Here is a 27,994-nt window from a genome sequence, read left to right as displayed (position 1 = left end):
TACCAAAAATCCCCCCCCCCCCCCCCCCCCCCCTACGAGCCATTGTGTAGCAGTAATATGGGTCAACCAAACAATGTTCTGGTGGCTGTCATGTCAGACTGGGATCACTCCAGTGGAAGAGGGGGTACTTTCTGCAGAGCGTTTTATTTGAAAGGGAAATGGCCTCCCCTGTTGGTCTTTGTGGCTGCTACATCCAACATTTGTAGATTCCCCCCCCCCCCCCCCCCCCATGAGGTCATCACTAGTGTAAGTCCTCTCCTTCCTCCTGTGACTCCCTTGTGAAGGTCCACTGAGGTTCGATTTCAAATAGAAAAATTAATAGGAGAATAACAGCCGAGGGGCTCGCTCACTTCCCTCCACATGCATTTACATTCAGATCTTGGCGAGTCTATGGGGGTACAAATAAAGAGGGAGGAGGACCAAAAATTTGCCCGTTATTCCACTAACACCCACATGGGACATTAGCCCCTCCCTGCACCACCGCTTTTGTTTACACCCTAGAGAACTCAACTTTCAAATATTAGTACAGCGGCAGTGTGAATTTCAAATACAAATGGAACTAGGGATATAATGATGAGAAATTATCTTGGCAGTTACTGGATATGAATGATTTATGTTCATATTCACCACCAAGAGAACGCTTTTGAAGTAACTCTGACATTGTGAGCAATTTAAGTTTGTTTTCTTCAGATCTTACGATTTAAGTAACCTGCATTACCTTATGTTAGGACAAAATGTGCACAGTGCAGTGCGGAGTGCTTCTACTAGTATTTCAGAGGGCACACAAATGTGCAAGCATACACACAAGTTACACTTTAGCTGATACAGAGCCTACTTGGTTACAGGCCTTATTAAATCAAAGTTAGGACTGGTTGCTTGTGGGCTAACAACGCAAGAAACGCATGTGTGTGTGGTTGAGACAGGGGGGGTCGGCTGTTAAGACTTTAAAAGCGGAAGAAGAGTTGGTGCAGATCCAGTATTGAAGTCAGGGAAGCCCAGTGGCATTTTCTGTTCAAACATTTGAGACGACCAAGTTGCCGAGCTGCAACGCCTGGGTGGCAGGATTCCCACTCTTCCTGTTTCTCCTGACTTTGAGGAATTTTGCGGTGAACAAACTCCCAGCGCTCCTCTTGCAAGGCCCACCCCAATGGTAGATACCTGCCTCAGCAAAACTAGAAAGACTAGAGACATGTAGAACTTTGCCATCACTATTTCTGTACATGATAGAACAGTTTTTCAACCTTTTGTGAGCCATGGCACCGCCGTGCAGCACACACTCTGTACAGTATATTTCATTACAATATCATTTCCCTATTCATTTATACTCAATCAGTGTAAAACCTGGGCCTGTTTAGATGAACACAAAGCCGATATCCTGGCAGGAATAGAAGAAAGATGTTTTTTTAAGTGATTTTTAAAAAAAAAAGCAATCTTGGATAAACCCTCACGGCACACCTGACGGCACAGTGGTTTAATATCACTTTTATAGAGCAACACAACTACAGTATTTTTCATGTCACCATCTCACTCTTAATACAACAATTCAAACAATGAATTGGTGGTGCAACAGCGTGAGAAAAGAAAAAGTCAAATCTAGTAAGCTTATTTCATTTATGTTTCAAGCGTTCATAATACCGGAACACATTCATCTTGTTATTTTTGTCATGAAAAATAACATTGAAAGACATGTTAGATATTAGATGTGTGCTCAAATGTTGTCATATTTACACTTTAAAAAGCTTAAATAAAAGCTTAGAAAAAGGTTCAGAAAATTCTCACCACTGAAAAATATTCCTGTTGGAGAATGGAGAAGGGAGAGGAAGTGACATCACTTCTAGAACCCTCCCTGTCTAAACTATGCAAATGCTTGTTGACTGTATTTTTTGTAATAATGGCCCATTGTTCCCAAATTGATATCCCTTTACATAAAATTTGATGTAATTATCGTTGGAGTTGCACATCGAATCGTTTACCACAAAGCGATTTCCCTTAATTATTATAGATAGAAACTTGTTTCCATCTGCGATTAATTTTTGAGTTAACTGTGGACAAAAAAATTGATTAATCGTGATCAAGTATTTTAATCGATTGACAGCCCTAATTTTGTGTTTTTACCACTCATTGTGTGGCAGGCTTTTTATCAAACCCTCGATCAGACAAAGTAAGAGTGACGTTGGCCCCACACCTCACTCAAAACTCTAGTCAAATAGTTATTAAGTTAAATGAATGATTAACTATTTATATTTTGGCCTGCTACATACTAATTCCAAGCTTGTTGGGGGTTGGTTATATAATAGGCCAAAACAGCACTAACCTGCCACTAAAAACTGAAACAACTTTGCTTTCATTCCCAGCATGTTGGTGGGCTGGCTGGCCTTTGGTTGACCTATGTAATAAACTGTAATAATGAAAGCAGTAAAAATGCACAAAACAGCACTAACCTAATATTTGACCAGAGTTTTGGGTGAGGTGGGGGGCCAACTTCACTCAGGTGACAAACTCGGTGCTTCGGTATTATGTTCGGCACATTTGGAGAACAGTTGTTTTGATAATGTGTCTCAGATAAAAGGAGGTTTAGGATTGAAAGTGTATTACCGGAGGGTGCTTCTACCATCCGCTGTCCCAAATACCTTTATTCCACCCAGACCTGGGAAATACTAGTGATGCAGATGGAAATAAGCCAAAAGTTAAAAACCCAGAAGACATTTGATGGTGGAAAAGCATGCCAAGGTGATTTTTTTCCTACCATATATGTTGTAGCCTGCCTCTCACCCAAAGTCATCTCGGATAGGCTCCAGCATACCTGCAAACCTAGTAAGTATAAACATAAGATATTCTACGAATCTTTTTTTTAGCCCATACAAAATTATAAGGTGATATAACCATGTAGTGACATAATGGCTTTTTTTTTACAACCATAATAAATAGTCCAGCCAATCACAGGGCACATATAGACAAACAACCATTCCCACCCACATTCATACCTATGGACAATTTGGAGTGGCCAATTAACCTAGCATGTTTTTGGAATGGGGGAGGAAGCCGGAGTACCCGGAGAAAACCCACGTATGCACGGGGAGAAACTCCACACAGAGATGGCAGAGGGTGGAATTGAACTTGGATCTCCTAGCTGTGAGGCCTGCCTGCTAACCCACCATGCAGCCTTATTTATGTTTTATTTTTTAATTGAGTTGAAAAAGTTACCTGGAGGAATAGCCCATGATTACAATTCAATATGTCCAAAAAGGAGTAGGAAGAAGCAGATGTTATTTAATCTCAACCCCTCTCTATTGCTCAGCAATTAATGATCACTTTCTGTTTAAACACCACCATTTTCAGAAAATAGAGAATGTGTAGAAATAAATATAGCTTATACAATGATGAAAATAAAAGGAAAAAATGAATATTCTGTGTAACAAAAACAAATAAGTAGAACAAAAATATTTGTGTGTGTATATATATATATATATATATGCTTACTGCAATGCTTACTATATGCCTTAAAAGACACCAAAAGGTTGGTGTCTAGAGGTAGAGTGACAGTGCCACCCACTTCCCGCCTCCAGCAGCAGGCCTACGGCTCCATGTAGCATTAATTGTTGCCTTCACAAAGGCTGCAGACTCCGCACACTCGATAATGCTTGCATCAAAGACAGCACGCACTGAACTTTATGAAATTTTTATTCAGTGTTCACTTATCTCGCCCCCCCCCCCCCATCTTTCTTCCTATCCCCTACCTTGCCCCCCTTCTCTTTTTTTAGCTCCATCGACAAACAAGACAAGAAAGACTTCTCGCTGCCATGTTTTCGGCTACACTTCCTTCCTGCCCAGGAGCACTCTGGAGGTTCTCGTTAGTTCGTATAGAAAACGTCTCCCCTCTATCTGCCAAGAGCAAAACTAGAAAAGCCGGTAGTGGGGGGGAGGGTGGGGGGCTACAGTGCAGAAGATTGGTAGATACTCTGCATAGCTAGGTGAGAAATGGTAATAATTTAGCTGTAGTAATTACATATACAAGAATCAGGGACAAAAATCAGGGAAAATGAGATGAGAGGGTTTTCTCTCCCAGTAGACAATACACACCAAAGGGCTTGAGTTGCATCATAAGATTAGCACAACTGCATGCAATAAATACAATGCAACCTCACTGCTCTATTTCTATTAGATCAACAAGGTTTGCGCCAAGGTTGCCATGAGCATTTCACTTGCTCATTCCTTAGGTTTCATGCTCAAAAACGCACAATGGGGGTCATCCATCAAAGCAAAGTGTTGTAAATCAGGGACAAACTTTAAATGAAGAGATTTCATTTATCAGGATCAGGCTTCACCAGACAGTATACTGGACTGAAAGAAGTAAAGGTCATCATTATGACACACAGAGAAATGAATACACAGTTGAGGCCAATGAGAACATGAGTGCCACCAAAGACTATTCAAGCTCTTTAGGGCTTGAAGCTACAGCTACTTCATCTGGGTTTACTGGACATTGGGCCGTGACTACAACAGACAGAACTACTCCATAAACGTTCAGAAGACGGGACATTGGAAAGTGAGAATGTGTGCAACAATGAACTTTTATCACAGAAAAAAACAATGTGCTTCGGGAAGCACACGGCATTGTTTTTGGTTTGTTTTTAATTTTCCAGGACAATCAGCAGTGATTAAAGTCTGAAGTTGATTAACCAAGGAGGTGAGCTTGACGAAACAAACATACACAGTATGATACATGTTATCTGATATGACAACGTGTCTACACGTGAAGCTGTGGTTATTCTACACAAACCTAACTTTCTACATTTATTTATCTTGTAGTAAAAGTCATGTACTGAAACCCTTGAACACCCTGCAACTGCTGCTGGCAGGGGTGGGACGCTACTGCCCTCCAGTGGACAAACACACGCAAATCAATTCTCCACATGAACATCACTGAAGTGGCTGCTTTACTGTACAGCAGAAGGAATGGTGCGCTATTTGCATTAGTTTGTTGGGTGAACCATCAGCCATACGGGTTTCGGAGCCACATCTATGATCGGGCACACATTCAGAACACCTCTCATATCATCATGTTAGTGGATACTTGAGAAGCCAGAAAACACACAAACAATACATCAAAGTGTTATAAAAGAACTGGAAATAAAGTAAGAATAGAAGAAATATACGTCCCTTTTGATTCAAGTCAGTAAATTCCTGTCAATTATTAACATGACGTCTTGAGTGAAGTTTCCTGGCAACTGTTAGCCACCTAGTGGTCGTACCCTCTCATTACAAACATGGGGGATTGGATTTGCAGCATGGACGCTTCAATCTCCAAGTGTCACCAGCTTTTTGAATAATAAATGACGATGCAAGCGTATTGTTGTCTTCTCAAGACATCACATTGCCATCTACTCTTGCTTCATCGGCCCTCGCCCCCCACCGGCTTGTTCAGTTGTCCAAAAGGGAGCGTTGTAGAGCCTCCTGGATCATTGTGTGCTCATCTGTGGAGTAATCCTGCACAGAACAAGGAGCAGTATGTTAACTTGATTGGATGTTGGTGATCATTAGTATTAGGAAATCATCAACTTACAACAAAGGTATCATATGAAAAAGTGTGTCTAATCTTCAGGTGCTGGAAAAAGTCAGTACTCCTATAGTTCGGGTCCCCCCACGGCATAGAGGCACAGATGGGGCAAACCTACCGAAACAGAAACACAACACTGTCAGCTATGCATCAGGTGTCGCTGTGGCAGCATGGAGGGACTTTGACTTCTCACCACTTGGCGTGCATCGCGAGCATGCTGAGTAGTGCAGTGTTCAACCAGGCCATCTTGATCAAGGTTCTGGCAGTTGCAGTAAGGGCAGGTAAACGTGTAGCGGTTTGGCACTGGACTGCAAGGCACAAGCATCTACATCACACTGAATGGTTTTCATCTTTCACTACCAAGAAGTCCAAAAAATATTAGCGAGGGAAGTCCACCTATAAAGGTGTGACAGCAATGTTCTTGATGACGACAACACAACTACTACGTTCCCTTGTATTTCCTGGTCAAACAAGTTCAATGTTATTCTATAAGTCATGCACAACTTAGCGCTTTGTGTTTATGTTCACAAAATGAATGGCAACTCCCTTTCCTAATGCAGACATCTTGAACTATCATGAATCCCAACTGTTAGTGTGATGACAAGATGTCAATCTTGCTTTTTCTCCTAACCTGATGATAGCAGGCTGGCTCTGGGCGGTCGTCCTCACACCTTCCTCAATGTACTCCTGGTATTTTAGACAAGCAGCTGTGTGGCCTCTCATCTGAGAAAGGCCAACCTGAAGTGTAAGAAAAAATGTATCAAGTAATATATTAAGAAAATACTACGTTATCACATCAAGCTCTGCTACTGCTGACAATAATAATAAACACACAGAAGCCTTGATATATTATTAGCATACTATATGTGATGCCTTCAAATCTAATATGTGTACTATATTAGGGTTGCAACTCTACATGTATTTGTACTCTAATTTTTCAGTACAGAGCCTTTTTCTCCCATAACGGCGTACAGATTTCCCAAAAGGTACACATTACAGGTGAGCGACAGGAAGTGTACATTTGGTATTGCAATGCGCCTCCACAAACCCGTGTACAATAATAGTGTCCCTAAAGGCAGAGGAAAACCAGCCTTTAGCTAGCATGGTGTCCTGAGTCATGGCCATTCATAGTGCCGGGGGAAATACTACACCTGCAGCAATAGCTAAACTACTTGGTTTGCCAAATTCTATTTATTTGCCGACAACAAACATGACTAATGTTCACATCTGATGAAGACTCTGGAGCGGCTCTTCCTCGACCTCCTCAGGCCACAGGTACAGCATGCTGAGGATTCCCTACACTTCGCCTACCGGGCAGAGGTTGGTGTGGAGGACGTCAACCTCTACTTGCTACACCGAGCCGCCTCGCATCTGGACAAGAGAAGTGGTGCTGTCAGAATTCTGTGCCTGGACTTTTCTAGTGCCTTGCCTTCAACACCATCATGTCCCTTACACTACAAGAAAAGCTCCTCAGAATGCCAGTGGACCCCGGGCTGGTTGCTTGGATCTCCGGCTACCTCACCGATAGACCACAGTACGTCAGGCTGAAGGACACCGCATCTGACGCTGTGGTCATCATCATAGTTACTGTGGAACTAATAAACTAATTAAGTAATGAGTAGTTATGTATGGTGTGCGTGGTATGTGCCTTAGTTCCAGGCACATACCATGTCAAAAAATTTGAATATTGTGTAAAGTTTATTTTCTTCCGTAATATCATTAAAAAATAATTGTTCATATATCCTAGATTACACATCAACTCAATTATTTCAAGCCTTTTTTATCTTAGCATTCTTATCTTAGCATTGTGGCTATTTTAGTCCAATTTAAAGGCCTATACATACATGGCACGATGTAGGAATGCTTTAGGACAGTCTTGGCACTTTTGACGCTAGCATGCTAACTGTTAGCATTTTAGCATTTCAAGGAATGATCCTTCAATGGGTTGTGGATTAAAGTTACTTCCAAATCCAAACCATGCATGAACTGAGGCTGACCGGTGTCCCAGAATGGATCGCATTCAACTTCAGAGAGTCAACTGTACAAACCTTATCAATGAAGCCATGTTTGATATCATATTTTAGCTAAGAACATACCTGAGTTCCGCATCCTTTGCAAGCTGCCACAGATGATTGGATCAGGGCCTCCAACTCCACAGCTTTAGTGCAATGACCAAGACTAGCCCGACATACAGCACACACAGGTTTTTGTGGACGCAAGCATTCCTGCAAACAATTCTGGCAGAACCTGAGTGATAAAGCAGAAATAAATGATGAACAAGGAGAACAAACTTGTGTTGTTGTTTTAAGGTTGTCTTTTAGCACAACATTCAAAGTTCAACACGCACAATATTTTCTCTTTCACTTTGGTTGTTCCAGAAGTGTTTTTACACACACAATTATGCACACAACACCCCATAGTGACAATGTGAAAAAAGTTGTTTTTGTTGCAAATTTATTACAAATCAAAAATGAATGATCACATTTCCATAAATATTCATAGCCTTTGCTGTGAAGCTCCAAATGGAGCTCAAGTGCATTCCGTTTCCACTGATCATCCTTGAGATGTTTCAGTAGCTTCATTGGAGTGCACCTATGGTAAAGTCCGCTGATTGGACATCAGGGTTGACAGTGCTTGGCAAACCCAAAACCAAGCATGAAGACAAAGGAATTGGCAGTAGACCTAAATAAACGATTCTGATTGGTCCATTTCAAGATTTGCAAGGATTGCTTTGCAAATTACCACCGGAATTACGCAGTCCGTGTTTTACCAACACCCAACAAGAACCGCTTTTAAAAAAACTCTTGGCAGTATGGCATGCCAAAGAGCACTTGCCCGACGGGAATATCACTGATTGGATTTACTTGCCCGAATTTTGTTTTAACTTGCCCCGGGCCATCGGTACATCGTTATTGTCACCCAATATGATTCATATTGGGTGATTTTAATATCCATATTGATAACCACTCTTCCTATTCTGCTGCTGAATTCATGAATCTTCTTGATTGCCTCAACTTAACTCAACATGTTAACGTCCCAACACAGTCCAGAGGCCACACTCTTGACTTGCTGATCACCAACGCCAACTTCATCAGCAGTCTTACAGTGGATGATCTGGGTGTGTCTGACCATAAGGCCATATCAGTGGAGCTTCCAATGGTTCCCCCCCGTCAACAAGCCAAACAGGAAAGTCTGCTTCAGGAATCTAAAAAAACTCAATCACACCACCCTGGCTGCTGACCTCTGCCACCTTTCCAAGGCCAACCCCTCCTCAGTTACTGAAGCTGTGGATCTATACAAATCAACACTAAGTACCCTCTTGGACCCCCACGGCCCAGTCAAGACCAGAACAGTCACTTTCACACGCTCAGCTCCCTGGTACACTAGTGAGCTGAGACAACTGAAGCAAATGGGACGTGTTCTTGAACGGCGTTTCAAAGATTCTGGACTTGCCGTTCATAAATTAGCCTACCAGGAACACCAGCGGGCCTATTGGAAGTTCCTCAGTGACACACGGGCTTAGTTTTATACAGTTTATAATTTTACAATAGCCCTGGAAACTCCAAAACTCCAAGCAACTTTTTTCAACCATTAACCATCTCCTCAAACCCCCCCCCCCCCCCCCCCCACACACACACACTTTGATAGCACGCAGGAGCAGTGCAACAGCTTCTTCTCATTCTTTAAATCAAAAGTTGGAAACATCCGCTCTCTCCTTTCCTGTCCCTCTGCATCTCCAGTCATATTTGTTGAGCCCCAGCTGGGGGCCGCTCAGCCCCTCTGCTACTTTAAGGACATCTCTCAGCCGGACATTGAAGACATCTTGAGGAAAATGAAGCCCTCCACCTGTTGACCCATTTCCCTCAGCCCTGATAAAATGTCACTCACCTGCAATAAGCCTCATGATAACCAAAATCATCAACCACTCACTCCGGTCTGGTCTTGTCCCCTCAGCTCTAAAAACTGCTGTCATGATACCATTACTCAAAAAGTCTAGTCTTGACCCTGACGATCTTGCCAATTACCGCCCCATCTCCAACCTGCCCTTTCTTTCCAAAGTATTGGAAAAGGTGTTTTTTGCACAGCTCCACAGCCACCTTGAGTCAAACTGCCTGTATGAGAAGTTCCAGTCCGGGTTTCGTTCGGGCCACAGCACCCAAACAGCACTGGTTAGGGTCACTAATTAATGGCAGCTGATGCTGGCTCCCCATCATTGCTCATCCTTCTCGACCTCACCGCAGCCTTCGACACAGTTGACCATCACATCCTTCTTCACCGCTTACACTCCTACATTGGACTCTCTGACTCCCCCTTAGGTGGTTCACATCATACCTCACAGGCAGAACGGAATATGTGTCCTCGGGGGTCATAAATCAGTCACCCTCCCTGTCACTTGTGGTGTCCCTCAAGGATCGGTCCTTGGCCGCACCCTCTTCACTATCTACATGCTCCCCCTTGGCCGTGTCATCAGCCGGCATGGAATATCATTTCATTGCTACGCGGACGACACACAGCTGTACATCAGAACAAGTCCGGCCTCCTGTGGCTCTGTCCACACTCTCCACCTGCCTGGATGAGATAAAGGCATGGATGACAGCGAACTTCCTCCAGTTAAACAGTTCCAAAAGCTATCCTCGCTGGCACCCCACACAAGACCCGGTCATCCACTATCACCACCATCACCTTCTCCGGCCAGGATATCCATATCTCATCTGCAGTTGCCAACCTCAAACCTCAAAATGGACCCCCACCTGACTTTCGAATGCCACATCAAAAATGTGTGCAAAACCTCCTTTTTCCATCTCAGGAATATAGCAAAACTCCACCCCACACTTACCCTCACTGACACAGAAAAACTTGTCCATGTCTTTGTCTCCTCTAGGCTGGACTACTGCAATGCACTCCTCATCAGGCTTCCCAGCAAAAACATCCAGCTGCTGCAACACATCCAGAACTCTGCTGCCAGAATCCTGATGAGGGTGCGAAAGTTTGACCACATCACCCCCACCCTCAAATCCCTCCACTGGCTCCCTGTTAAATACCGGATTGAGTTTATGGTCTCCCTCCTGACCTATAAGTGCCTCTATGGCACTACCTCCCCCCTTCCAAAGAACTCCTCACCCCACAAGCCTCCTCACGCCACCTCCGCTCAGGGCAGGCCAATCTCCTCCTCCAGCCTCCAAGGACCAGGCTCAAAACTATGGGCGATCGTGCCTTTTGCGCAGCTGCCCCAGGTCTGTGGAACAGACTCCCCGATCATCTGAGGGCACCACAGACATTGGACTGTTTTAAAAAAGGATTAAAAACTAATCTTTTTAGAAAAGCTTTTACATAGCTTGCCTATTTTAATGCATATACAATGTCTTTGGTTCACTGTGTTGTGTTAGTTTGGCTTTGGTCATTTCCAACTCCACTGCTCTACTTATTTTAGATGTTCTTATTGTGTTATTGTGACACTTGCTGTTAATTTTTATTCTTTTATTGTAACTGTTGCACTTTGAGATCATTCATTTTATGTAAAGTGCGTTATAATAATAATTATTATAATAATTATTAATATAATAATAATAATTATTATAATTATTATTATTAACACTGACGCTCGACAATTACATAATATTTGCAGGAAATGATTAATAAATGTTAATTTAAAAAATATATATTGGATAATAGGGCTGCACGGCGGTCAAGTGGTTAGCGCGCAGACCTCACAGCTAGACACAGGGTTCAATTCCACCCTCGGCCATCTCTGTGTGGAGTTTGCATGTTCTCCCCGTGCATGCGTGGGTTTTCTACGGGTACTCCGGTTTCCTCCCTTAATGGTTGTTTGTCTATATGTGCCCTGCCTTTGGCTGGCGACCAGTCCAGGGTGTAACCCGCCTCTCGCCCGAAGACAGCTATGATAGGCTCCAGCATCCCAGCGGCCGTCGTGAGGATAAGTGGTAGGAATTAATGAATGAATATTGGATAATTCCTCACGGCACACCTGACGATTTCTCACGGCACAGTGGTTGACAATCACTGGTCTAGAGGCACAAGGCTGGGAAAGGTTACAGAAAATTTTCTGCTGCGTAGTTGGTGTGAGAGAGATGCAGAAGACTGGATGGAGGAGATTGGTTTGCTCTGGCGACCCCTGAAGGAAAAAGCCCAAAGATAAAGAATTTGCCTAACATCATGCATATATTGGTTTGTGGCCACACCAGAGTACACGGAAAAAAATCCATGCAAGATTTGAATCCATATCTACTGAATTTTACACTGAATATCTACTGAATATCATTTCTCGTGCCATTATGATTTTTCTCTTTCAACTTTTACAATATTCTTGTATAACTGTATTTATTTCTAGAATGTGCCACGGGCCAATAGAAACCAAGCTGTGGGCCACAGGATGCACTGTGGACACCACTTGGTGACTGCTATATTGGGTGGTTTCATTATAACGATTTAATTATTAACAGCTGATAATACATAATACATTTGGGCATCATTATCTCAAGTGCCAAAAATACAACAGTTGCTTGGTATGGTAATAATTGTAGTCTTTTAAATGATACCCATAGTCGACGACATAGTAGGAGGACTACAACTCCCATGCGACGTTTCTTTGGTGTAAACAAAACTGATGTAGCAAACTAGCACTGTTTGGCTAAATAACAAAGAACGGACATGTATATGTGCTTTGACCTTTGAGTCTGCCGAGAAAGAAAGAAAAGATATGGTGTGAATCTAAATATGTCATGTTTATCATCGCCACAAACAGTAGGCGTAGGTTAAGAACAAAAATTTTAACAAGTCATGCATGTCAGCGTTACGAGGCCTTAAAAAGAGAACAACAAAAGCACAATTAAGACGAGTTGCTAAACGTCCGCTGCCTTTCAAATGTTTATCTTAAACGATCCTTTGATGGCTGTAGACGCTTTCAAAGACAATGCCGTACAATGGCAAGTACTTACGTGTGGCCGCATTGTGTTGTCACGGGACTGTCGAATATTTCGAGACAAACTGGACAGAGAAATTCTGACACGTCGCTGTTGGTGTCAGAAATGTTTTTCTTGTCTTGTGTAGAGCTAAAGCCTCCGAGCATCGCCATTTCTTTTCTTTACCCTGTGTTGGTGCCACAGCGGCCACGTGATCACATCATATGTGCTCCTGCGCGAGGGCGGAGCCTAATCGGAGACTAATGTAATTGATCAATATATATCCATATGTTGTTCCAGCGTGTGAAATCTCTATGCAGTTTTCTTATTGGATTATTTCAAGACATACTGGGCAAATACAAATATAACAAATATATAAAACATGAGGCTCCAGCATGCCCGCGACTCTTGTGAGGATAAGCGGTATAAAAAATGGATGGCTGAATGAAGTGCGATTAAAATGAAATAGTAGGTATTTAATTTGCAGAATCATATTATAATTAGCGAAGTTCCACTCTGACTCCTCCCCATACCCACCCTCTCGGTGTATGACGCGAGGGTCCTACACGCATGCGCGGTCATATGATGGGAATTTCCAACAGCTGAGAAGGCGTCGCTAGCTACGGTTGTACTTGTCAAAGGTAAGATGAGCTGCTCCTGCTGGTCCTTTTCTTTATTAAACGTCACAGATAATGGACGTTTGAACATCAGTGTGCACATTTCTCATCTAAGTGATGCTAAATAATCCATCATTTACAAAATTGATCCATATTATTTTTTAAAGGTTGTAGTCTGGTAGCTAAAGCTAACCAGCTACGCTGAAATGGGCGTTCACTGCTTTTGCTTATTTGGGGGCCCTTACTAGAATATCTAGCCATTTAGAGCTTCTGATATGTTAATAATGACATGCATGCACTTTAAACTCAATATCTTTTTAAATTCAGTATCCAATATGGAACAATTGTGTGGAATGCAAAAGCTAACGATTTTGCTTTCGTCTGCTAATTCACGTATTGGTGTTCCTGTGGTTTTTGATGTGTGCGGTAACTGGAATAACCAACTAACTAGCAAACGGCCCCTTCTCATATAGATGACAAACCGTTTAGGATTTTCCCCAAATACGATATTTATACCAACATTGCGTCGAAATAACCCCCGTTATTTGATGGTGACAGTATGATGTTGGCTATAATTGAAGAGCATACTGTTATGCTATAGATAACATGTGTAATCTATAACAATGTTACACTGTCTATAAGATGTGTGAATGTTATCCATAACATTTACACTAGTACAGATCTGGTGTTTATTAGTCAGCATATTAACTATAACTCACAATAGATGAGTATCGCCATTTCTGTAAAGCATATTCACAATTACTTGAAACTAATCAAGTTATAGCTTTCACAGTTCTTTCTGGTTGTCATCCCATGCACACATCATTTATCCATCTGTGCAATTTCTATGCTGCGTTTCATTGTTAGGGTCACAGGTGAGCTGGAGCCTATCGCAGCTGACTTGGAGCCAGAGGTGCAATGTGGACTGGTTGCCAGGCATTCACATACAACCATTCACACTCACATTCACATCTATTCACACCACTCACATGTAATCACTGAAAATAATAGCCTGCACACAGTCACTTTGAATGTAAAACTTTCGATTTTCTAAGCACTGATTTTCTTATTGAATAGATGAACACTGGCTGACATTGACTGCATGATTCTTGTTGGATTTGTGTGTGTATGTGTCATGTCAATGTTCACAATGCCCTCCCCTGTGTCATTACAGTTTGGAGCAATCACACCATTGGGATTCTGACTTGATGAGTCCGCATGACCTTGCAACACTGCACTTGCTGATTCCAAGGGATGTATTAGATACAGCGTTTCTTTAACAGAGCGTGAAGCAAAAGCCTACTCTCAGATAATTTAAAACGACATTGGCTGGTGTCTCTGAAAACAAGTCGCCATTAAAGCTGGGAACAGAGATGCCCATAAGAAGACATTCGCGCAGCTGAACCACAACAACTGAGCGTGGCATCTCTTTGTGTAGAGAATGTGCTGCTGAGTTGCATTCCCCCTTCACCCTCACCAATGTTATTAATGTTGAGTGTGTGCTGGTGCATACAGAAAAATTTGGTCCCCCAAAATTGTGCTTCAATGTGGCATCCTTGTGCAGAGTATGCAAAGGGGGTGAATCTCTCTCTAAAAAGGCAAACAGCTGACTATTAGTCTGCTGCAGAAAATGGATGCAAAGTTAAAAGAGGACCTCTTTCGAAGGTATGTGGGGGCACTGGAGCGGCGCCTGGAAGATGGAGGGGAAAAATTTGGGTTGGAAAATTTGCATAATGGAGACAAAGGGAGACACAAGGACAATGAGGCACTACTTTCGACAGCCACTGCACTACTTGGGGCTTATCAGCCAGATCCAGGACAACGTTTCCACATGGTGCGCTTTTATGAAGTTGTTGAAAGCTCGCTCCGCTGCCAAAGAGGAGGCAACCTCAGGAGCCTGGAGAGAGCTTTCCACACTCTGGAAACCATCTGCACCAACCTCTTGCTCTTCCCTTGGAAGAAAGAATTCAGATGTATAAAAGTAAGTTTATTGTTTGTTATTTTGTTGCTCAGACTTGGGCTTCATTCAAACCAGACTTGAGACTATGTTCACACTGTTGTTCAATTCCAATTTTTTCCATTCATATATAACCTCTATCAGATATTTGTTTCATGTCAGTGTCAACAGTACAGTTTCAATCTTTTCAAATGTGACTCAGGCCTTCCTCGTTTCTAGATATAAATCCCATATGTGTCCGATCTGCTTCCTGGACACATTGCTTTCACATTTACAAGTCACACTTTCATTTGGTTATATAAATGACCACATCAAATATTGGCGTTTAACAAATAAATCTGAATTGGTCATCATGCTCTGCAGTGAATGTAGCCCTAAAATACAGCGGCAAGAAAAGGTATGTGAACCCTTTGGGCTTTCTTGGATTTCTGCATAATTTTTAAATAAATTTAAGTCAAAACAATACAATCGTACATTCTCCTGAAGTAATACTGCACAAAAAATGTTTTTTGATTTTTGTTTAATGAACACAAGATGTTAACATTCACATTACAGGGTGGAAAAAGTATATGAACCTTAACATTTAGTAACTGGTTGACCCTCCTTTTGCTTTTTCGTTTTCTATAGTTGCAGATCAGACCTGCACAACAGCCAGGAGGAATTTTCACAGAATTCCTCTTCACAGAATTGTTTCAAATGAATATTTTTTGTTTGTCTGGTGTGTATGGCTCTCTTGAGGTCATGCCACAGCATCTCAATGGGGTTGAGGTCCGGACTCTGACTTGGCCACTCCACTTCTGTTTGATCCATTCTTTTGTTGATTTACTCGTATGTTTGGGGTCGTTGTCTTGTTTCATCACCCATCCTCATTTGAGCTTCAGCTGGTGGACCGATGGTCTTAAGTTCTCCTGCAAAATGTCTTGGTACATTTTGGAATTCATTTGTCCATTGATGACACTAATCCGTCCAACCCCTGAAACTGCAAATCAGCCCCAAACCATGATGCTCCCTCCACCATATTTCACAGTTGGGATGATGTTCTGATGCTGGTGTACTGTGCCAATTTTCCTCCATACATAGCGTTGTGTGTTCCTTCCAAATAACTCAATTTTTCTTTAATCTGTCCAAACAATGTTGTGGAACATCAAGGTGGTCTTTTGCAAACTAGATGTGCAGCAATGTTCTTTTTTGTCAGCAGAGGTTTCCTCCGTGGGGTCCTCCCATCAACTCCATTCTTGTTCAAACTTGGACGTATTGTGGAGGTATGAACAGAAATGTGTTTGCATGTGCCAGAGATGTTTGTAAGTCTTTGGCTGATGTCCGAGGATTTTCTTGACCACGCCTGGAGGGAGTGGCAACTGTCTTGAACTCCTTCCATTTGTAGATGATCTGTCTAACTATTGAGACATGGACATCAAGGCTTTTGGAGATACTTTTGTATCCCCACCAGCCTTATGTAGCTCAACAATTCTTGCTCGCGGGTCTTCAGAGAGCTTTGGTGCGGGGCATGATTCCCATCAGACAATGCTTCTTCTGAGAAGCCATTTCAAAACTAGCATGAGCTTTTAAAGGGCAGGGCAGCTTGATACAACTCCTGCAAACTCGCCATATGCATTGAACTCTATGTTGGATGACACCTGACTCAAATGAGCTCCTGGAGAAGTCATTGACCAAGGGGTTCACATACTTTTTTCACCCTGTACTGTTGAGTTTTTTACATGATGTGTTCAGTGAAAAGATGAAAATATAACATTTTGTGCCGTATTAGTTACAACAGAAGTTGTTTATCTATTGTGGTGGCTTACATGAAGATCAGGCCACACGTTATGCCAAATATATGCAAAAATCCCAGAGGGTTCATACTTTTTCATACACATACTTTTTCTTGCCACTGTACAATGTGGTTATGCACATATTCGTTTCCAACATTGTTGGGTATACTGGAGCCTTTCGCAGCTGTCTTTGGGCGAGAGGCGGGGTACACCCTGGACTGGTCGTCAGCCAATATAGACAATCAATAATTCACACTCACAATCATACCTATGGAAAATGAACCTAACATGCACGTTTTTGGAATGTGGGGGGAAACCGGAGTACACGGCCCGAGCGGGGATTCGAACCCAGGTCTTGCCCATCTCCTAACTGGCCACCATGTGGCCCCCGCAGCAACATCTAAATGCTCCAAGCTAGAGATGGGTGGGTGAATTCTTTGTGAAGCCTTGAGGCTTTCCTTCAAATTGTACCGGAACAGATCGTGAGTTTTGTTGCTTCAGTGAAAAACAACATTAGCAACATCTGATGGAAGAGTGAAGTCTATGCCACTAAAAGCTTCGTAAGATGATTAAAATCAGCTTTGGGCTCAGTTGACCATCTACTCCAAACACAAAAATGATCAAAGACACCATAAAACACATACAGCAGGAAAATTGAAAATTATGCAGTTGCGTAAAGCTGCAGGTTAAAAAAATGCACAGGGAAATGCTGTGAATGCCAAAAACACAAAGGAAATGCTGAAAGTTTACAGACGAAAACGGAAGGGAGCAAGGCTACCAGGTCAGCCATACATTTTCCAGTGAGCTGTAAAAATCAGCTGTTCTATATACTTTAAAGTATTGCGTCTTAAGTCTTTAAAGCCAGCTATCACTCAGGTCTCGCACCTTTGGTGTTTTTGCCATTTTGCAATATTTTTCTTTTGCATTTGTTTTTGATCCAACAGTGTGTATGTGATTGCAGCATTTTTAATTAGCTGATTTTTCCATTGTGCGTGTTTTATGGTGTTTGCGTTTTCTTGGTTTTGGATTATTTCTGTGTGAGCAACACCATAGCTCACAGTCTGATTGGCTTCTGGCTGCCCTGTTCCCACAAAACGGCTCGAAACGAGAACAGCTCTTTACAAGAAATCTTGTCACAACCCTAACTACGATATAGTAGCTAGCCTCGGATTAACAGTGATTTATAAATCACATTGTTCACATTTCGCTGCGTGGCGTGTGACCGCTAGTAACCGCTAGTAATACTGATTGTTGCACAATTAAAAGTACAAAAGTAAAGATTCTGGTCAGTTTAATAAAGTCATTGCGTTTTGTATGAATGTGAGTCACACATGATCATCTGCCACTTTGTCATATTAGATACACTGACTGCCAAAAGCATTAGGTACAGCTCTTGTTTTGGTTCCTATCGCATTCAGCAGGTGTACCTGTTGCTGTCAGCACTAAATGCTCCATATACAGGTGCATAATCTGTATTATTTTTCACTGATAATTTACAATTCCTATAATCATAATTACCTCCTTTATGACCACCTTCCCCATTGGCATAGCACAATTTTGCAGGTTGGAATACAGGAGAAAATCTAGCAGATATCTGGTGTTAGGCATTGTGGTTATTCATGACCATGAATTTGTAGTTTAACCCGTTTTTAACACTGAACAAGAGCCTTTGATGGGGCAATGCATTTTGTCCTTCCCAGTTTAACTCTTACAATAATTTTGGTTCAACTTTTTTTCTCTTTCAGACTTTCACTGGCCCATATGTGTACCACCTAAAGTCTGCAATTTCTGATGCTGAACTCCGATCTCTAATGCGCACAATTGGCTACACCTGTGACCATGACTCGCAGTTTTATTTTCAGGAACATCCAGGAGGCTCAGGTAATCTCCGCCAATTGGCTTTCGAGTTCTTCCTGGCCCAGGCCGAGTGTCGTCTTCTGGGAGAGATCGTGGCTCTGGCCCGTGGTTCCGCATCAGAGTCGGAGGCCCTGGAACTCCGCAGGGGCTGCAGAGATGATGCAGCTGGCTGTGCTGAGGCTCTTCGGAGACGCGACAGCCTTGGGGCAGATATGGCTCGCCTATCTGTGCAACCTCTGGATATTGAGAGGCCTCATGTTCACCACCTGAGGCGAGGTAGCCGACCGTCAAAGTCTGTGGATGTGACAGATGGGGCAGGTCACTGGCACGCAGCAGTTAGCAAACCAATCTTGAAAGCCTCATTGAGTCTGAGGAAGGAGCCTCTGTTTGTGGACGCAGAGGACGATATGAAGGATGAGATCATCAGGCCCAACACCTCATCTCTATTCTCTGTGGCAGCACCCCCTTCATACAGCCCCATTGCAGATTTCTTCCCAACGCCATCACCTCCCCCAGCCGATGCTTACACTACCTACCACCTTTCGTCATTGGATGAGATTGACTTGTACACAGAGCGGGGCGGGGGTGGTACGGGTGGAAGGCAAACACCCTCACGGCCTCTGTCCAGAGAGCCCCGAGATGCCCGAGATGGGTGGTTGCTCAAAGCGCACAGCAGTGTGAAGTGTCACGGCTGTGGGATGGCCTGCTCAACGATGGCCTCCTGTCAGAGGTGTGACATGATTTTGTGCTCTGCCTGTCATGATGTCGACCCCTCTCCTTGTTGTAGCCTGCAGGACTACCACCCCAAGTCCCCACGCCCGCTGGATGGATATATTCCTGTTAAGGAAAAGCTTTCTGTCTACTCAAATACTCATTCCCACTCGCATCTCCACCCTCACCCTCTCACACTGACCCATTCTCACATTCATTCCCACCCTCACCCACAAATGGTGGACAAACCTTTACTGTCCACCAAGCTGTTTCCCAGCAAATCTGCTGCCTTGACTACGCCAAAGGGAGGCAGCGGTGAGCGCATTAGCATGGGGGGATCACGATGCGGGTTTTGCAACAAGCCAGGTGCATCTCACACCTGTGTGAACTGCTCTAAGGTGTCATGTGACTCATGCATGGGCTTGTATGCCAAGGATATGTGCACACGGAAGAATCCTCAGCACATGTTTGTTCCCAACCACCAGCTCAACTTCAAATCTGGCACCATCTCTCACATGGTATACCGATGATCCAGGTGTAGGCTTTGCTTCTCTGCTTTGAGTTCCCTGCTTTAAACAGCAACATAGCCCTGCACTGTTGCTTGAGCTCCGCTCCACCTTTTTCACTTGGAATGACACCTTTTAACTCATGGTCTTTTTCAACTCCACACAGTATATTTTCTCTCACTGGTGGTGGGGCCATCATTTTTGCTCTGAGTTATGGCCTTTTATCAACTGTAATACTTCCTTTTGCCTTGCTACCTGCTCTTGACTAGTCATGTGATATTGTAGCGCAACATTTGTCCTCATTTTAAATTCCATCCAGAATGATATATACTTCTAAGCTAAAATGTTCTCAGATATAAAGAATATATATAGAGTGTGTGTGTGTGTGTGTGTGTGCGCGTGCACACGCGCACACGCGAGCCTATGTTTGTGCACTTAGTCGACCTCCTGAACTTAGAGTGACTTTTTTTAAACTTGAAAAATTGAAAAGATACACTGGAAACGAGTAACGTAATAGTATATATTTTGAATCTATATTCTGTAGAACAATCTGAGACTTTTACATAGATGTTAAGTCTACCATTAAGACTAAGTGGGCAGTATCTCAAAGCGACTCACTGAGACAATGATCAGATGCCATAGTCTATTGATGAAGTCATGCCTTGTAAATGACCCCCCCCCCCCCCCCTATTGTTTCTGGCTAATGTTTTAATGCTGCTGTTGACTTGAGAAGTTAAGAGGTTGGCCTGTTTCTAGTAAACAGCTCCTTTGTGTGTGCAGATGTTCCATCCAATTCAGTTCCATCCAACCAACTTTAAATCCAGTCATAATCTCTGTGGTCCAGGATGCTGCATTGCCCCCCCACCCCCCACCAGACCTGTTTGTCTCAGGTGGAGTCAAGTGTCTGGGCCACAAATGAAATGCATGCATCTTTTCAGGCTTACTCTTTCAAAAGTTTCAAAAGGTGTCAAATGTGGAAGTGTATGATGTGTCATGCTTTCTGTCTACCTCAAATAGCTCCAGCGAGTGTGACTTGGCAGTCTGGGACTACCCCCTGAAATGTTGGAACATTTGTATTTATTACATATCCAAGGGAGGCATAGGCGAAGAGGGAATACTGATACTGAAATCTTACAGATTTTGTATCTTGATAGGTTTTCCTTACCACTTTATTTATTCTGCCTTTATTCAAACAGTGCATGTGAACAAACACACCTGTAAATGTAATGCAGTATAATATTGCAGTAAAGACTTTTGTGATGCTTCAATGCCACATGTGATTGACAGTTGAAGCAGTGCTATCATATTAGCCTGGGGTTCACTGGATGTGTCCATTTAATCTTAGGAAATTGGGCACTTGAACATTTCACTACTGAAGACATGTTTCATTCCATGTGACTTCAAGAGTTAAATGCATGCTGACTGGAATGACTTCAATGAACTCTTGTCATATGCAAATCTACAATGGAAAACATCACACGCAAAGAAATACTCTTTTATCCTCAAAATACGACATAACAGGAACTGAAGAGTTTGAGGGTTTTCACAAATACTTTAGGTGGCTTAGCAGCTTTTACAGTCGGGCTCTATGGGGAGGCCCACAAAATGGGTGGCTGCAGTTTGCCGTGCTACTGCCAGATGGCAACATTCACCCACGTTAATGTGAAATAACATAGTGCCAGCATTAGATACATCTGCTTGAAAATTGTATATCCTGTGGACACAGTTTTTGTCATTGAATATAATCCACTAACATTTTAGCTTCACAAAAGCTGTTTTTAGTGTGTGTCCTCCTGGATCATTGAAGTGTCCGTATGCTTAGTGGTGGTGGTTTGACACATGTGTCCCTCTCAGGCCAAGTTTGAGCTCATACACACCAGCTTCTGGACAGCCTTGCTTTCCAGTTGTAAACATCATCCGCAACGTCTATGATAGATTGGATTGATTGATAGAGTTCTAAAAACCTGCATGTATCATATTACATATAGTTAAGTTTTTCCATTTAGTGTTTTAAGTGCTTTCATGTTGATCCTTGTGAGTTCAGTGAAATAATGCAGTTTAAATGTTTATTTAGAACATTATGCTGTGTTAAGGAATTAACTCTCCTTGCCTTACAGTCATTCATCTTACATTTCCATAAATTACTGCCTGTTTCTGTACCACAAATGAAATGCACCCAAGTGTGGATTAATCACCACAAAGTATTTCAGAGATGCCTCTCGGAGGCCATTCTGGCATGTGAGCGACTTATATAACTTTTTTTGTTCACCAAAAGACCATGGTCTTGTTTGGTTTTAGAATACAGGGCTCTAATTTCGTAGACCAGGCGCAGGCGCAGCGCACCTGCCTTGCACCACGTCTACGCTGCACCAACGTGATGTGGCCAGGGCAGTCTGGCGCAGCGCCGCACACCCACACATCCATCCCTCCCAAAGTGGCAAAGAGGGTTTAACACAGTGTAATCTTAACCAATCAAGTGAACGCCTCTCATTGCCTATAAATGCACCGCACTGGACTGCACATCAGAGGCCACTATGGTTCACCACGTACGCCACCTTTTGGGACATGTCCTGACATGTCATCTGTTCCTGACAGTTACATTAAACACAGCAGCAGGCTAATCCAAGCATTTTACTAGCTTTCCACCAGCATTCCTGCTCTACATGACCAAATAGGAGAACCTTTGATGATATATTTGCGGTATCTCCTCCCCATCCTCCATTATGCTTCAGATGTGATGAGACAATGAATACAAAAAAGTACAGGCTGGTTCAGATGCTTACATTAAATAGTGGTTGCTGTCATTGTTTTTTCCACTGTGCAAAAGTGTGCAAAACACATCTGCCTGAGGATTTGGTGACGTGTCTGCCCTGTGCGCCTGTCAGGCAATTTATCACTACGCATGCTGCGCTTTTGCCTGCGCCCCGAATAGACCAGGTCAGAGCTGGTGAGCTTTCGCCATCCCTTTGGTGCGCTGTTTTGACACTGCGGCAATCTGAAAATGTGGTGCGCCGCCACACCCATCTCAGCGCAGTCCAGTCGACCAAATGACCAAATTGGCTGCGCTCAGTGGCGCACTGGACCAAATTGCCACGCTCCGCCATCTTGCGCCAACTTGCAATACGCCACGAGCGCATGATGTTTGATTCAACACACTTGGTTTCATTCCTTCTCTTTAAGAACTTAAGAGTTTTTTTGTTGTTTTTATAGGTATTTTTATATTACAAACAAAACTTAATAAGATGTTCTGTTCTGCAGGAGTGTTGCTGAGATTTCTTTTCAAAAAATCAACAACTTGAGTCATCATCACCAAAGGCAACTTTTGTATCGCACATGTGTTCATGTCTATGGGGAGTGCAATCATTTTGTTTTCATATATATATATATATATATATATATATATATAGTTTGTGTGTATATGTGCTATATATAAATATATATTTGGGCTAGGAGACCCGAGTTTAATCCCACCCTCGGCCATCTCTGTGTGGAGTTTGCATGTTCTCCCTGTGCATGTGTGGGTTTTCTCCAGGTACACCGGTTTCCTCCCACATTCCAAAAACATGCTAGGTTAATTGGCCTATCCAAATTGTCCATAAGTATGAATGTGGGTGGGAATGGTTGCTTGTCTATACAGTGCATCCGGAAAGTATTCACAGCGCTTCACTTTTTCCACATCATGTTACAGCCTCATTCCAAATTGTATTAATTTAATCTCTTACCTCAAAATTCTACACAAAATACTCCATTATGACAATGTGAAAAAGTTTTTTTTTTGACTTTTTTTGAATTTATTAAAAATAGAAAACTAAGAAATCACATTTACATAAGTATTCACAGCCTTTGCCATGAAGCTCAAAATTGAGCTCAGGTGCATCTTTTTTCCAGTGATCATCCTTGAGATCTTTCTACAGCTTAATTGGAGTCCACCTGCAGTAAATTCAGTTGATTGGACATGATTTGGAAAGGCACACACCTGTCTATATAAGGTCCCACAGTTGACTGTGCATGTCAGAGCACAAACACCAAGCATGAAGTCAAAAGAACTGTCTGTAGACCTGCGAGACAGGATTGTCTTGAGGCACAAATCTGGGGAAGGATACAGAAAAATTTCTGCTGCTTTGAAGGTCCCAATGAGCACAGTGGCCTCCATTATTCGTAAATGCAAGACGTTTGGAACCACCAGGACTTTTCCTAGAGCTGGCCGGCCTTCTAAACTGAGCGATCGGGGATGAAGGGCCTTAGTCAGGGAGGTGACCAAGGCCCCGATGGACACTCTGTCAGAGCTCCAGCGTTCCTCTGTGGAGAGAGGAGAGCCTTCCAGAAGGACAACCATCTCTGCAGCAATCCACCAATAAGGCCTGTATGGTAGAGTGGCCAGACGAAAACCACTCCTTAGTAAAAGGAACATGGCAGCCCGTCTGGAATTTGCCAAAAAGCACCTGAATGACTCTCAGACCATGAGAAACAAAATTCTCTGGTCTGATGAGACAAAGATCGAACTCTTTGGTGTGAATGCCAGGCGCCATGTTTGGAGGAAACCAGGCACTGCTCATCACCAGGCCAATACCATCCCTACAGTGAAGCATGGTGGTGGCAGCATCATGCTGTGGGGATGTTTTTCAGCAGCAGGAACTGGCAGACTAGTCAGGATAGAAGGAAAAATGAATGCAGCAATATATAGAGATATCCTGGATGAAAACCTGTTCCAGAGCGCTCTTGTCCTGCTGAAAAATGAACCTTCGCCCCAGCCTGAGGTCAACGACCCGAAGCACACAGCCAAGATCTCAAAAGATTGGCATCAGAACCACTCCGTGGTTAAATAAAAAAAAAGTCAAAAAAAAACTTTTTCACATTGTCATAATGGAGTATTTTGTGTAGAATTTTGAGGTAAGAGATTAAATTAATACAATTTGGAATGAGGCTGTAACATGACAAAATGTAGAAAAAGTGAAGCGCTGTGAATACTTTCCGGATGCACTGTATGTGCCCTGTGATTGGCTGGCCACCAGTCCAGGGTGGACCCCGCCTCTTGATATCTATGAACACTCGTCCCCAGGTGCTGTTCCATTTCATCCGATGTTCTGTCTTCCAGGCCAGGAGACCAAACTTGCCATTCAAAGTACCCTTGTGTTTGTCCATTTCTGATCGATTTTCATTTCCGCTTGTGGCTCAACATGAACTGCAACACCGCTGCGTTTCCCCATAGTACTAGTGTAAGCCCAGGGTCAAACATAGCGTGTTTATGTTAATCGTGCATTTAAAAAAAATAGCACCGTTATGGCGTTAACTTTGACAGCCAAAATATGAAGGGAACACTAAAGTAGCACATCATAGATCTGAATGAATGAAATATTCTCATTAATACTCTGTTATAGTTTACATAATTGAATGTGCTGAGGACAAAATCACACAAAAATGATCAATGGAAATCAAACTTAGCAGATTTAATAGAATCACACTCAAAAACTACAGGCTGATCCAGATTTGATGTTAAGTTTTTCCTGATTTCGGAGTCGCCACAGCAATATGCATACTGATTTTGGCTTGAGCACTTTATATTAAGTGTTCTCTTTATCTTTTCAGCAGTATACATATTTATATATACAATGTATATACATCCACACACATATGCACATACATTGTTGTTCATTGTGAATACTACCAGTAGCAAAGCTGATTTATAGTAAGTGTGATGATGTTGCCAAATGAAGAACAAGGATAAAATCCTTTGATTTGCCTTTTGATAGTAAATGATATGGTTTTGGTAACGTCTAGCCCTGTCTGATGTTAATTAACCTTCATATGAAGTCTCGAGAACGAATCATCTGTGACAATAACTTTCACCGCACACCAGTGGTTGCGGTTGCGGACAGTAGACTCATTACGGTCACTAAAGGGCTAAACAGTTTTCAGGTCTGCTGCCGGGTTTGATGATGGGGAAATACCGACTTTCCTTACATCACTGTACATGAACTGCTGATGTTGGACAGGCAAGAGCTTTGCATTGGGCCGTTTGAACACAATTGGTTGGAGGTTGACGCTCCCTTTACTACTTCTGTGGTAATGGTATTTATGCTAGCAGTGACGTGTGGTGAGGTTCATGGCAGGCAAGGCAGTCAGACTTATGTTCCAATCAATGTTAATACAAGTTGCTCATTAAGAGGATAACAAGAAAATTAAGATAATTAGTGACTTTATAGGTTTTCAAATTCTAATCCCTACCCTCCAAATCTTTTGTCTCTTGTGTATTGTTTATGAAGTCCATGTCCATATTTGTTTACTTGTGGTGAAAGCCCTCCTTAAATTCTTTTAGTTGTAAAAGTCTCTCAGCTGCTCTGCCTCAGCACTGGCCAGCTCTCGTGTGCCCCCTCACCGAACATATCTCTGCAGTTTATTGTCCGATGAGCAAGACTAATGATGTCGAACTAACATTACTGCTGTGTAATAAATATTTCTTCAGACATACTGGCAACATGCTGACAAACTGACATCGTCTCGGGATTCTGCCCTGTATTTGATAAGGAAATCTACAAGTTCAGCCATTTTTATTTAAGGAAACATTAGATGATTTAAATTATACAGAAAATACATTTATTACACCGTTCAGTGGACGATATACTGTTTATATTTTCTTTTTCATGACCTGGTGAAGCTAAGCTTCACCTTCCTCCCCTGACCACACGTCACTGTACTGTACAGGTAGGCTGTCTTATCCTGACCTACTTTTGGCATGCTCTACAAGGACCATCCCCGTACCGGCCCCGTACCAGGCCTGTACCAGCCCCGTACCCTGACCTCTTTAACACCGCACCACTCTCCCTCCCAACCCACTTTGGCACCTGAGATCACTGCACAATCGTAAGGGCGTATGGACCTTAGGATGAGTGTATTGCCACACCTGGGTGTGGACAGGGAAAATAGCCAAAATTGTTCATCTGTGAAAATATATCTAAATGAAAAAACAACAAATGTAAATGATATTTTATAAAATAATTTAAGGAATAAAATCCTGAAAAAAATATTGTGACTTTTTTTCTTCTGTGGCTGATTAAATGTGTACATGAATATTCATTCATTCATTTTCTACCGCTTATCCTCACAAGGGTCACGGGGGTGCTGGAGCCTATCCCAGCTGTCTTGGGGCGAGAGGCGGGGGTCCACCCTGGACTGGTGGCCAGCCAATCACAGGGCACATATACAACCCCTGGCAAAAATGATGGAATCACCAGTCTTGGAGGATGTTCATTCCGTTGTTTCATTTTGTAGAAAAAAAGCAGATTACAGAAATGTCACAAAACTGAAATCGGGCTTTAAGAAACACTAAAAGAAATCAAGAAAAAAAGTTGTGACAGTCAAAAACAATTTCTTATTTAGATCAAGCAGTAAGAAAGAAATATGGAATCACTCAATTCTAAGGAAAAAATGATAGAATCATGAAAAACAAAGAAACAAAAAACACTCCACTAGTACTTTGTTGAACTACTTCTGGCTTTTAGAACAGCTTGCAGTCTCTGAGGCATAGACTTTACGAGTGACAAACGGTGTTCTTCATCAATCTGGCTCCAACTTTCTCTGATTGCTGTTGCCAGATCAGCTTTGCAGATTGGAGCCTTGTTGTGAACCATTTTCTTCAGTCTCCACCACAAATTTTCAATTGGATTGAGATCCGGACTATTTGCAGGCCATGACATTGACCTTGTATGTGTTTCTTCAAGGAAAGTTTTCACAGTATTTGTTCTATGCCAAAATGCATTATCATCTTGAAAAATGATGTCATCGCCCCCAAACATCTATCAAATGATGGAATAAGAAAAGTGTACAACATGTCAACATAAACTTGTGCATTTTTTGAAGATGTAATGACAGCCATCTCCCCAGTGCCTTTACCTGACATGCAGCCCCATATCATCAGTGACTGTGGAAATTTGCAGATTTTCTTCAGGCAGTCGTCTTCATAAATCTCATTGGAACGCCACCAAACAAAAGTTCCAGCACCATCCCTTGGTCCAATGCAGATTTGCGAATTCTTCACTGAATATGACTTTCATCCAGTCATCCACAGTCCACGATTGCTTTTCCTTAGCCCGCTGTAAT

General features: G+C 42.6%; 2 protein-coding genes across 4 annotated transcripts; one reads left to right on the top strand and one right to left on the bottom strand.

Moving 5' to 3' along the window:
- Nucleotides 1–4,614: 4,614 nt before the first annotated feature.
- Nucleotides 4,615–12,699, bottom strand: rnf114 (ring finger protein 114). 2 transcript variants are annotated; one of them, XM_058052290.1, is made up of 6 exons: nucleotides 12,514–12,699; nucleotides 7,654–7,804; nucleotides 6,189–6,295; nucleotides 5,751–5,882; nucleotides 5,564–5,671; nucleotides 4,615–5,487 (listed from the first exon to the last, which is right to left on the bottom strand). In XM_058052290.1, the coding sequence occupies exons 1-5, from the start codon at nucleotides 12,648–12,650 to the stop codon at nucleotides 5,599–5,601; spliced, it is 600 nt and encodes a 199-aa protein (XP_057908273.1). In that variant the 5' UTR covers nucleotides 12,651–12,699; the 3' UTR covers nucleotides 4,615–5,487; nucleotides 5,564–5,598. The 2 variants fall into 2 exon arrangements, with proteins under 2 accessions (XP_057908273.1, XP_057908272.1); XM_058052289.1 differs by having other exon boundaries at nucleotides 5,751–5,865; nucleotides 12,514–12,698.
- Nucleotides 12,700–13,017: 318 nt separating this feature from the next.
- On the top strand, nucleotides 13,018–26,991 carry spata2 (spermatogenesis associated 2). 2 transcript variants are annotated; one of them, XM_058051981.1, is made up of 4 exons: nucleotides 13,018–13,118; nucleotides 14,269–15,075; nucleotides 18,569–19,410; nucleotides 26,600–26,991. In XM_058051981.1, the coding sequence occupies exons 2-4, from the start codon at nucleotides 14,725–14,727 to the stop codon at nucleotides 26,601–26,603; spliced, it is 1,197 nt and encodes a 398-aa protein (XP_057907964.1). In that variant the 5' UTR covers nucleotides 13,018–13,118; nucleotides 14,269–14,724; the 3' UTR covers nucleotides 26,604–26,991. The 2 variants fall into 2 exon arrangements, with proteins under 2 accessions (XP_057907964.1, XP_057907963.1); XM_058051980.1 differs by lacking the exon at nucleotides 26,600–26,991 and having other exon boundaries at nucleotides 18,569–23,614.
- Nucleotides 26,992–27,994: the final 1,003 nt, after the last annotated feature.

Source organism: Doryrhamphus excisus, chromosome 16 (genome assembly GCF_030265055.1).
Source record: "Doryrhamphus excisus isolate RoL2022-K1 chromosome 16, RoL_Dexc_1.0, whole genome shotgun sequence".
NCBI classification, from domain to species: Eukaryota; Metazoa; Chordata; class Actinopteri; order Syngnathiformes; family Syngnathidae; genus Doryrhamphus; species Doryrhamphus excisus.
This window is presented reverse-complemented; position numbering and strand designations above follow the sequence as displayed.